This window comes from Schistocerca serialis, chromosome 3, assembly GCF_023864345.2.
Source record: "Schistocerca serialis cubense isolate TAMUIC-IGC-003099 chromosome 3, iqSchSeri2.2, whole genome shotgun sequence".
Lineage (NCBI taxonomy): Eukaryota > Metazoa > Arthropoda > Insecta > Orthoptera > Acrididae > Schistocerca > Schistocerca serialis.
The window spans coordinates 999,096,650-999,109,036 of NC_064640.1; the positions used below are offsets into that span (position 1 = coordinate 999,096,650).

Below are 12,387 nucleotides of genomic sequence, written 5' to 3' on the forward strand. Positions count from 1 at the left end.
CTAATACAGTCTCTCGAAAAACTTCGTCCGCAGCTCGTGGTCTAGTGGCTAGCGATGCCTCTGGATTACGGGGTCCCGCGTTCGATTCCCGGTCGCGTTGGGGAATTTCTCCGCCCGGGAACTGGGTGTTTGTGTTGTCCTCATCATTTCATCATCATTCGTGAAAGTGGGTAGATGTGATTGTGTAAAGATTGGGACTTTGTACGGGCGCTGATGACCACGCAGTTGAGCGCCCCACAACCAACATCATCATCGAAAAACTTCAAAGCCGATTATCTGTGTACATTTGAGAAAAACACTAAGATCTACCTATTTCTCGGCACTTTTTAACCGTGTTTCACCATGGAACAGGATTCTCGGCACTTTTTAACCGTGTTTCACTTTGGAACAGGAAGCAGCCCCAGCCATTTCCATACTGCGTATTAACAGCCCGACAATCAGAGCACAAGGGTGCAGAGGCTGTTACTGTACACGATTTTTGAAATAAAAACAACTTAGCTAAAGTGTGATTAAGGAAAACGTTGATGCCTGTTAACAGATTTGAATATCTTAAAGTTTCATTTAACATCATCGCGTTTGTGTTTCTTTGCATCAGGTTTATTTTTACGATGAACGGAGTATAGTCAGACACACGCACTGTGCATTTAGTATCAGTGAGTGTGCCTTCTGTGTGTAGAAACACCCAGACCCCGAGCGGAGAAAATCTCCAAACCGGCCAGGCAGCGAACCCGGGCCCGCTTGCATGGGAGGTGAGCACGTTGCCACCCAGCTAAGCAGGCGGACAACAACACGAAATTTTCCCGTATTGTTCCGGGCACGCTGCAAACTTTTAACCGTGCGCCAAATGTTCTGGTTTTGAACATGAGGCATAATGACTTATATTTTTTAACCTTCTAGTACCAAATTTTACGATGCAGATTACATTTTTCATGCTAGGGCGCGCATGCGATGGCAGATGAGACAGAGTGAGACAGATGTGACGTCAGAAGCAGAACTGCCTTGCTTGGGTATAAATTGTCACCGGTATGTAAGTGCTGTAAGTGCGATTGTAGTACTAGCACTGCGTCACGGAAGTGCGGCTTGTTCTCCAAACATCGCACCCACTCAGATTTTTTTTTCTTTTTGTGAACAAGCTGTACTTCCACCCCATGCGACAAGGCACATTGTTTCGTCCACTTCGGACGCAGGTTCAACATTTTATCGCAAGATATCGTAAATTTTACTTTTTAGAATTTATTTCTTTGTGGAAGCAGTGCGTTCAAAATGGATGAGACGGCGACAAATCCCATTAAGAGAAAATTAGATATTCAAACCAACACATACCGGAATAGTAGACTGCAAGTGAATTGTTCAGTTCGGAGAGAAAGAATTTCCAGAATTGCAGTCAGTTCCAGGAAATGTATATAAAGCAAGATGTACCTTATGTGTTGGAAAAGCTGGAGAGGGATTTTCGATTTCGCACGGCGGCTTAACCGATGTTAGGCCCTTTTCAACGGTGTCAGCCACAAACGCAGAAGCTTAACATCAGTACAAACCACACTGATGAAAAGTCTCTACAAGGTGGACTCTGTTGAAGCAGGCAAGGTATGTAGTAGGTACATGCTAATTTTAACATTTCTAATTTTCAAGGTAATAATAGACCTGTTTCGGCTATTATAAAAAGTTACTATTATTAGTGCTTCTTTCTTCGTTTTCAGATAATAGCGTCTCCGCTTACATTCCCGATTCACACAGTTTAACATCATCTTAGCTACGCCAGCACTGACATCAATGTCGTCCCTTTTCAGATTTTATTACGCAAATCCAGATTTCGGCTAGTGGTTAGCCATTCTCAATGCACTATTTTCTATTCTCGACGCATGTAACTCCCTGTTGTTCGGGCGTCAGACACATTTCTGAAATGTGGCCTGAAATGTGTCTACGTTAAAGAAATGATTGGCGCATCAAAATTGTGCAGTGTTTTAGTTACATTTGTTTTCAGTATATTTCCTTCAAATGCACTCACGGAGAGAGTTTTCTCCATTATGAGCATTAAATGGAGGGATGAGCGAAACAGATATTCAGTTTACCTAATAAAAAATGAATTGTACACTTATTTCAATTATGATGAAAGTTGCGGTTATTTTTATAAGACAGTATGGTCTAATGAAAAAATGTTGAGACTTGCACACACAACTGGAAAGTACTCCTCTTCATTGTGTTGAGTGTATTGTGAAGAAAATGTGAAGTAAATATAATTATTTAAAAAAAATTCAGTGTCGATAGATGTGTCGTATTCCTCAACACGTGACGAAACCAAGGTGAAACCACTACCACACGTCGTGGTGTTGGGCGTCTACCCCTGGAAACATACGTCGGCCGTCGTAAGCTGGGAAGACTGGTAAAACAGGACAGGCGGCGAACTGTGGCGTGACTAACATCAGGCTTTAATGCTGGGCAGAGTTCAAGTGTGTCTGAAAGCATAGTGCTCCGAACACTCCTGACGATGAGCCACCGCAGCCGATGATCCATATGCCAACGTTAACACCATGGCATCGGCAACTAAGACTGAAATGGGCATGTGACCATCGACAATACGTTAACGCAGTGGCAGAGCATTGCGTGGTCTGATGAATCCCGATACCCCCTTCATCACGTCGATGGGAGGGCGCGAATCCGTCGACTCCCAAGGGAACAGTTCCGTGACACCTCTCTTGCATGACTGAGATAAGCTGGCGGCAGTCCCTTCTGTTCTGGGGAACATTAACTTGGGCATCCATGGGTCGAGTGAAACTCGTGCAAGGCACCATGACGGACGAGGAGTGTGGTACACTGGTTGCAGAAAACGTACACACCTTGATGACTGTTATGTTTCTCGACGGCAGTGGTATTGTTCAACAAGATTATGCACTATGTCACAAGGCCAGGAGTGTGATGGAGTAGTTCGAGGAACAGAGTGGCGAGTTCCAATTTTGATGTGCTGCCCCCCCCCCAACTCTCCAGACCTGAACGCGATCGAACTGGCGTCAGAGCTCATCGCCCCCTCCTACACGGAATTTAAGGGAATTAGGTGATTTGTATGTGCAGATGTGGTGCCAACAACCTCCAGCGACCTTCCAAGACCTAATAGTTTCCATGTCACGACGCGTCGCCGCTGTTATCCGTGCCAAAGGTGAAAATACCGGGTATTAGGTACGTGGTCATAATGCTCTGGCTGATCGGTGTACATATGGGTGGTAAAAATGTGAAATGTCTAGACAAATCCGTGCATGCATCAATCAGCTTCATCAGAGGCAAGTTATATGACAGACTCATTATTCTGAAAAAGGGAAAACTTATAAATAAACTCCAGGATATTCGTACAAAGCACGAAGTGCAGAGGTGATTCGTGAATTCATTGTTGAAGAAGGAAATGGCTAGCTTGTATTATCTGCTTCTGGGGTGTATGTCACTTTCTTTGTTCAGAAAAGTTTGCACGACTGCGACTGTAAATCGATTTGAATTGAGTGTAACGCCTGCATACAACGATATACATGTTCGTGCGAAGATTCCAGTGTCACATGGAACAGGTGTAAAAATACTCACTCTGTGTGCCTACAAAAATGAGACATCCAATTCTGCGGACGTCAGTAACTTCCGTGACGTTAATTACGACATCCAAGAGGGTGCATTACATATTTATGAAGAAGGGGAATCAGTAAATGAGAAAAATAGTATGTTGGTCGAACTTAGCAGCGAAAATTAAACTACCGAGAATTAAATCAGCAAAAGGAGAAAATGAAGAGAAAATTTGACGATCTGATTGACACATCTTCTCCAAGTAAACAGCAGGTTTCAAACGCCAGATGTCAAGCCTGGAAGGTACTTTAGTTGCTGTTGATTCCAACACACATCATCAAAGAATTGGTTCCTGCAGTGTTTCATTAAGAAAGGAACAAAGTCTCGCTGAGAACGTATATGTAATGCAGCAAGTAAAAGATCTGCTTTCCACTGTTACTTTAATTTCAGTGTGTTCAAATGTACTTCCAATAATGTTACACGGTAGTGGTTGGTGGTAAAATTGAGAGCGCTTTAGTGTTAGCGCTGCGGAAGTGTTCGTCTATTATGTGCCACCAAAGCTCGGCTCGTTTCGTAGAAACTAGGCTCGCTTCGTAAGCGTGGAGCCGCATTTGCACTTCAGGCTCTGTATACAAGTCTTTCCGACCTTCGTCTTTCCGAAGTCTGAAACAGTACGAGAGGAAAATACGCTACATTAGGCTCCTACAAGTAAAGAAGTAGCACAGATTTGTAATGAAAGTGGCAAAATAACGCGTTAGCGAGACAAATTACATATGAAATGTTATTCCTTTAGATTTCGCGTCACATTCGGAACGATTCGCGCACCCAAACACTACGCACATCAGCACTATAACTCAAAATGTTTCCAGAAACTAAGCAACCCTTTGCACAGAAGCTTATAACGGCGGTATTTTTGTCGGATCAAGTGGCTACCCACTAAATTCCTCATAGAATTTCTTGGCTTTACAGTTACGACGTCAGAGCCTCTCTCGTTTTATACCTCCATGATTGGAACGAGGTACAATGTGTTTTTTATTATTATTATTATTATTATTTCATTTCTTATTGGCATCTAACATGCAGCCCGCTGTTCGTGGTCTCGCGGTAGCGTTCCCGCTTCCTGAAAACGGGGTCTTGGGTTCGATTCCCCGCGGCGTGTGTGATTTTTTTTCCCTGCCTCGAGATGACTGGGTGTTGTGTTGTCATCATCATCATCCCCTTTACGGTCGGAGGAAGGCAATGGCAAACCACCTCCAATAGGACCTTACCTAGTACATTCCCCTACGCTCTGTCACGGAGTATGGGATTTCATCATCTAGCATACAAACTTTTTATCGATCACAAATAAATGTAATGACATACATAACAAGATAACATTTCTTCTTCGTCATACGTACTGTTTAGGGCATACATTCATATGTTTTCAGATCAAAATTATTGTAATCAGATTACAAAACACAGTTGCCTTCTAAAAATTTATTTATTAATTAAGCTCTTTAGTTGAGGTACAATGTACAATATACAATGTTTGGCTTGGTTTATCTTTGATAAGATATTTGGCGGTCCGGGTATGACGTCATTAAATTTAACTAACGTGGTTGGTCAGTTTAGATTAAAGCATTGAGGCGCCATATTGGATAGCGCGGCGTCGGAACTGTTGTTAACTTTTTGTTTGTTTATTTATTTTAGTGGTAGAGGTAGTCATGCAGAGAAGCGTAGACATTTGGTTTCAAAGTGCGCTCTTAATTCGTGTTGGGGCTGCTGTTTCAGAATGAGGAGTTGATTGATTGCCATTATAACAGAAATGTCACCAGTTACTGAAGCACAAAAAATTCAGCAGCGGAAAGAGTAAGTGATAAGATTTTACTGATTCGGTTTTTCACTTCTGCCAACGTTGCCCCGGGAAGAAAAAGATAATGTGTACTTTGTTTGATCTGAACTGACGTGGAACAACTCACTTTCGTCTCTGATGTTATCATTATGTAAATTTATAACTACCAGTATATTCATGTATTTCCGGTATACTCACGGAGTGAGCAATATGCGTTTAAGCTTTATTTGGACGCATTCCACTGGCGCGTTGCAGCTTATAGTTATGAGGCAGCAGAAGTTTGCTTTTTAAGAAGGAACAGTGTGTAGACGATTTACTATTAAATTTTAGACACACATTTCAAGCGTTTACAAGTATTTCATTTCCTAGGTAGTGATAAGTCACTGATACAATCGAAACTTGAAGTAGCATCAGGTTCAGTTACCGTACAACAAATTAGATCAGGCATTTCATTTCATTCTGAATAATGATGAAGGTAGATTCTTTAAAGTAATGTTGAAACGATCTCAACCCAATGTTAGCACCGATTGGTTCAATACTTCTTTTTTTTCCAGTGCAGCCTTTTGTTCTCTTCTCGTGTATTTTCATTTGATGCCACTTTCTGCAGTATTTATGAATTTGGTTGAGTTGTTTTGTTACTGCAGCGTCTTGTAATGGTCATAGTCTGCATATACCTCAGCTATGTATGGGAAATGTAAATGCATTATCAAGCTACCTGTCAGACAAAAAGAAAGTTAGGACTTCGTGGAAATTTCGGTTAGAGTACATCATGTTCATGAACTTTTCGTTCTGTAGATGGCACAGTAACTAGAGCATTTAGGAAGTAGAAGGTGTCAGAAAAAAATTATACACAGTAAATATTTACATATAAAAACAAATATGTTAATGTATCTTCCACAGATCCCAAGTGATGCGAACAAAAAAATCTTAAACACAGTTTCATTTAAAAGGTAGTAATTATCTTGTCACAAAACATGTAAATGTTTAATACACTGACGTGCATATGATAATGCTGAGGTTATTTTAGCCATGTTGTATCAAATAGGAAAAACAATACATATTTACAATGAGCACATTACTGCACTTGTTTTCTTTAATGGAAGTCAGATTGTACGTGGTGTAATACTCTCATTATTTGATACTATTAGTAGCACATACACATCAATTGGTTCTTCTAAGAAATTCATTAATGGAATAGTAGGAGCTGGCCACTAATATATCCTTTAGGCTGTTAAACTGAATTTTATTAGTAGTTTAACTTCTAATGGCTGCCGGCAAGTTATTGAAAATGTGTGTTCCAGAATAATTGACACCTTTCCAGATAAAGCTAATTGGCTTTAAATCTTTGTGGAGATTATTATTGTTATTATTATGTCTAGTATTGATTCCCTGAACTGAGCTGTTGGTTTGAAAAAGGCATACATTTTTAATGATAAATTACATCAAGGAATAAATATGTTGGAAAGGAGTAGTTACCATCACTAGTTTCCTAAACAGGCCTCTGCAGGAGGGGCTTGGGAAAACTTAAACTTGGCTTGGTGAATTACCCCAAAAATTAATCCTGTGTGACATTACAGAATGAAAGTAAACATTGTGTGTTAGTTTATCATTATTTGACTGTTTCGGTCTGATTTCAGCTGTAAATTTTTCAGCTTGTGTGCAACAGGATACCAGGACAGTAGTTGGTAATATTTTTATAGACAGTGCTGAAACAATTAATGTGCGCCCAGAAAGTGGACCACCTAATTATGATGCACAGTAATTGTTAATGAACAACAGTGTAGCAACTTACAGCTCTGAGGCATGTTCATTCAAAGTAGTAGGGCCTATTAATGAGGAGAGGGTACAAGGTTTTGCCAAGATGTTAAGAGGTAGTATGGAATGAGGTAGATACAGGAAGAGGTGCTAATATGAAATTAAATTTATTCCATTGTAAATTTGCCTGTATTTAAAAACTAATTTTCTAAACAGTTAACAAAAAGTCCATTAAAATAAAGTAAGCCATTGTTAACTAAAAGGATTAAAATTTCATGTAAGAGAAAAGGGGAAATTTATGTAGATGCCAGAATAAGTCAAGATTGGATGTTACTTGCATTCTGCAAAAAGCACTATAATATTTGCAGGGAAGTCGCAAAAATGCACAGAAGTATCCATGTTTGGCAGAAATTGGGACTAGTGCAGCAGGGGATACAACCCGTCGGCTTTGGACAATGACGTCACAAGTGGCCAATCGAGAAGCGATTCTTCTTAGTGTTGTAGCTCCCTTCAGTGGCTGATAAGTGTTTTTTGGCTTTAAAAAAAAATCTCACGAGATAGAATAAACAGATCCACTTTATTAAGCAATCAGTAAAAAAAATGAAACTGAAACATAACGGCAAAAGCAAAAATGGTAAACTGCTCTCTGGCGACTTGTGGCGTCATTGTCCAAAGCCGACGGGTTGTATGCCCTGCTGCACTAGACCCCAGAAATTAATAATGCAGATAATAAGATAGAAACTGTAGCCTGCGAGATATTGTGAAACGGGAGACAAGTACAACCAGTTAGTGTACAAGATACCACAACAATTAAACTTAATGACAGTGTTGTGATTGATAATTCACTGGTTGCAAGTAAACTCGTACAAGTACCTGGGTGTAATACTTAGTAGGGAGACCAAACACATAGGCTCAGTCGTGGGTAAAACAGGTAACAACTTCAGTTTATTGGTAGAATGCAGTGGGTCTATGAAGGAGATTGCTCACTCTTGTGATCCATCATTGAATATTGCTGAAGTGTGTGGAACTCGTACCAAATAGGACTAGCAGGGTATATTGAACATCTTCAGAGAAAGGCAGCACAAGTGTTGCAAGTTTGTTTGACCCATAGGAGAGTATCACAGAGATGATGAAGGAACTCAGCTGACAGGTTCTTGGGAAGGTTGATGGGAACTATCCTGAGAAACTCTACTACCAAAGTTACAGGAACTGGCCTTAAATGTTGACTAGTAATGTACTACAACTATCTACATATTGTTCCCATTGGCATTGTGAAAACAAGATTAAATTAAATACAGCATGCACAAAGGCTTCCCATGCTCCATATGTGAATAGAATGACAAACCTGATAACAGGTACAGTGGGATATACCCTCTGCCATGCACTTCACAGTGGTTAACACGGTATAGGTATGAATGTGTAGATTTTTAACAATCACTTCTACACAGTCCAGTGACATTAATGTGAGCACTGCCTATGTTCAATGTCAAATTGCAAATAACCACTCACTGATGGCAGGGGCAGCACTAGCAGTGGAGTGTATACAAAGGGTGTCGAGGGGGGGGGGGAGTTGCAGACAGCTGTCCAGTCATCATCGTAATGCAGAAATGGAGCAATTTATCAGATATCCAAAAGGGCATGATCATTGTCTTTTTACCCATGCAGTGGGCCCGGGTGGGATTCCCGGCCGGATTGGATATTTTCTCCGCCTGTGGACTGGGTGTTGTGTTGTCCTCACCATCATCTCATCATCATTGACACACAAGTTGCCCAATGTGGCGTCACATGAAATAAGACTTGCAACATCGCGTCCGAACTTCCCTGGGTGGGGCCTCCCGGCCAACAATGCCATATGATCATTTCATTTCATTTTTTCATTGGCTTTTGGACGGAGAGTAAAGCATTCCTGAAACAAGTAAGTTTGTAAACTGTCTGCATGCCACTGTGGTTAAGATATGCCATGCATGGCAAAATGGTGCTATCCAAAACTGGCGCCAAGGGAATTGTGGTGCACCACAGTCCATAGCTGACAGGAGAACGAAGGCTGCGGAGATGTGTATAGGCAAATAGAGGTGCAACTGTTGAGCAACTGACTGCCTATTATGATCCATGGGGTACTACCAACAGTGTCTCCTCAGCGACTGTTCAACGAGTGTTGCTGTGTATGGGCCTCTGTAACATTCGCCTGGCTCTTGCACCTGTGCTGGCCACTGTTCATTGGCAACAAAGGCTGGAATTGTCATGTGACTATTGCAACTGGGTGCCAACTGAGTGGTGACAGGTGGCCTTTTCAGATGAATGACATTTTATGCTCGATTGACTAGATGGCCATTGGTGTGTGTGGCATGAAACATCTGAAAGCAAACACCCTGCAACTAGGAGGGAGCGTTATGGCATGGGGAATGTTTTCGTGTCATTCCCGGGATACTCTTGTCATTCTAGAAGGTAAAATGGATCAACACAACTATGCAGCTATCCTTGGGGACCATGTCCACCTCTGCATGCAATTTGTTTTTCCTCTTCACAGTGGCATCTATCTATCAGCACTACAACACGTAGTGCCACACAGCTTGCAACATACATATGTGTTTCAAAGAGCACCAGGATGAGTTTACCTTGCTCCTGTGCCCATGAGACTTCCTGGCTTTAAATCTGTGGGACCACCTCAATCAGTGTGTTCGCACCATGGATCCTCAACCATGTAACCTACCACAGCATGGCTCCAAATCCCTCTCGGTAACTTCCAGAACCTCATTGAATCTATTCCTGCATGTCTCACAGTGGTCTGAGCTGCAGAAGGTGATTACTCAGGCTTTTGACAGGTGGTCCACATTTATGCGTCTGGACAGTGTAAATGTAGCAGTAAAAATAAGATTACTTGGTTCAGTTGAAGAAGAAGAGAATATACTAAAAATTTCATTCCACAAAACTTTAAGCAAGTAGAAGTAGCACAAACATCCTTCACTGAAATTAATGGGAATTAGAAAAACAAAAGCCCATATGGTGTTGATGGAATTTCGAACAAAATTCTGAAAAATTGTTTTAACTTGATGAGTAATGTATCACTGACATGGAGTGTTTTTCCAGACAGATTAAAATGTGCAATGGTTAAGCTTCTTTATAAGAAATGTCAGAAGAAAGATGTACATAATTATTGCTCTTTTTTTATTGACATCTTTTTCCTAAATATTCAGAAAAATAATGCACTCAAGAATAGTTTCACATTTCAGCAGAAACAATTTACTTAGCATATCACAGGGACTGATGACCATAGCTGTTTAGTCCCCCTTAAACATCCCAACAACCACCACCTTAGCATATCACATTTTGGATTCCAGACAAGTTTCTTGGCTGAGAATGCCATTTCTACATTTACTCACCCAATATTACAAGCCTTAAATAATGAAATATCACCAGTTGGTATTTTTAGTGATTATGTTACATTATGTTACATCAGTTTTTTTGAACTGATGGCTTTACACACAACTGGTTTGAATCATACTTAGGGAACGGAAGGTTGTTCTGAATAATTCCAACTGTGTTGAAAGGAGAAAAAAAAATTAGTAATGGGAAAAATCATGCAGTCCTACAAGGTTCAATTTTGGGTCTATTCCTTGTCCTTATATACATGAATGACCTTCCACTTATCACTCACAACCAGAATTGGTGTTTTGTAGACATTATTGATGTTATAATAAATCTTGTTAGAGAGAAAGGTGCAGAAGAGATTGTTAATGATTTTTTTTTTCAAAGAATTATTAAATGGTATACAACACGTAGTCATACCGACAGTTGATATAGCACATGAGCACGAGTCAGTAAGTAGGAGAGAAGGCTCCAAATTTTTAGGTGTATGTATTGATAAAAACTTGATCTGGAAGAAGCACGTAAGTCAGCTGCTTCTCCTATAATTGCTACTCTTGGAAACAGATGAATCAATATCCAGGAATATTTTGCATATTACCACTCAGTGATGTCTTATGGGATAGTTTTTTGGGCTAACTCACTACTCAGGAAGGAAGTACTGATTGCACAAAAATGAGCAGTAAGAATAAAGTGTGTTTACCTCTGGTCAACTTTTAGTTCAGCATTTTAACTGCACCTTCACAGTATCTACATTCACTAATGAAATTCATCACAAAGTTTTTAGATTGAAGTCAGCTGATGGTATTCCTGCCTAAGGGAAGTCTCTCTAACAAAGAAACCACTTTCTACAAAGCTTGGGTATCCGATTAATGAGGGAATTAGTATATTTCATCAAAATATACAAGGTATTAGAGATAAAGTTAGTGAACTGCTTATAGATGTTGACTCTGAAATTATTGGTATATCTGAACACTTCTTAAATAAGGAGATAATTCAGAGGCTTCCTTTACCAGGATACAGGTTGGCTGGCAGCTTTTCTAGGAGCTCTTTGCGGTGTGGGGGAGTGGTCATGTATGTGAAAAACGGTATCCCATTTGAGTCAATTGATGTTTCAAAGTACTGCACTGAAAAGGTGTTTGAATGTTGTGCAGGTGTGGTTAAATTTAGTGGAGCTAAACTTCTTACTGTTGTTATTTATAGATCCCCAGACTCCGATTTCACAACATTTTTGCTAAAGCTAGAGGAGGTTCTTGGTTCACTTTATAGGAAATACAAAAAGTTAGTTATATGTGGTGACTTCAATATTAATTGTATAAGTGATTGTGCAAGGAAAAGGATGCTGGTAGACCTCCTTAATTCATATAATCTTATGCAAACCGTATTCTTTCCAACGAGAGTGCAAGGGAACAGTAGAACAACCATAGACAATATTTTTGTTCATTCGTCATTATTAGAAGGGCATTCTGTTAGCAAAAAGGTGAATGGCCTTTCAGATCATGATGCACAAATTTTAAGTCTAAAAGATTTTTGTGCTGCAACACATGTTAAATATAGTTACCAACTTTTTAGGAAAGCTGATCCAGTTGCTGTACAGACTTTTGTAAACCCCTTATCAAGGAACAAGAGTGGCAAGATGTTTATAGTGCTGATACAGTAGACGATAAATATAATGCTTTCCTCAAGACTTTTCTCATGCTCTTTGAAAGTTGCTTTCCGTTAGAACGTTCAAAACAGGGTACTAGCACAAACAGGCAGCCTGGGTGGCTGACTAAAGGGATAAGAATATCTTGTAGAACAAAGTGGCAATTATATCAAAACGTTAGAAACAGTCAAAATCTAAATGCAGCAGCCCGTTACAAACAGTATTGTAAGGTGCTTAAAAAAGTTATTAGGAAGGC

The 12,387-nt window shown here is 40.2% G+C and overlaps 1 protein-coding gene across 1 annotated transcript in view; it reads left to right on the forward strand.

Moving 5' to 3' along the window:
• The first annotated feature begins 5,160 nt into the window (after window positions 1–5,160).
• LOC126471448 (zinc finger CCHC domain-containing protein 10-like) overlaps window positions 5,161–12,387 on the forward strand; it is a 30,296-nt gene continuing 23,069 nt past the window's right edge. Inside the window, exon 1 of the mRNA XM_050099634.1 lies at window positions 5,161–5,385. Within this exon, the coding sequence (XP_049955591.1) occupies window positions 5,342–5,385 (44 nt within the window). The 5' untranslated portion in view covers window positions 5,161–5,341. The remainder of the gene's footprint in view (window positions 5,386–12,387) is intronic.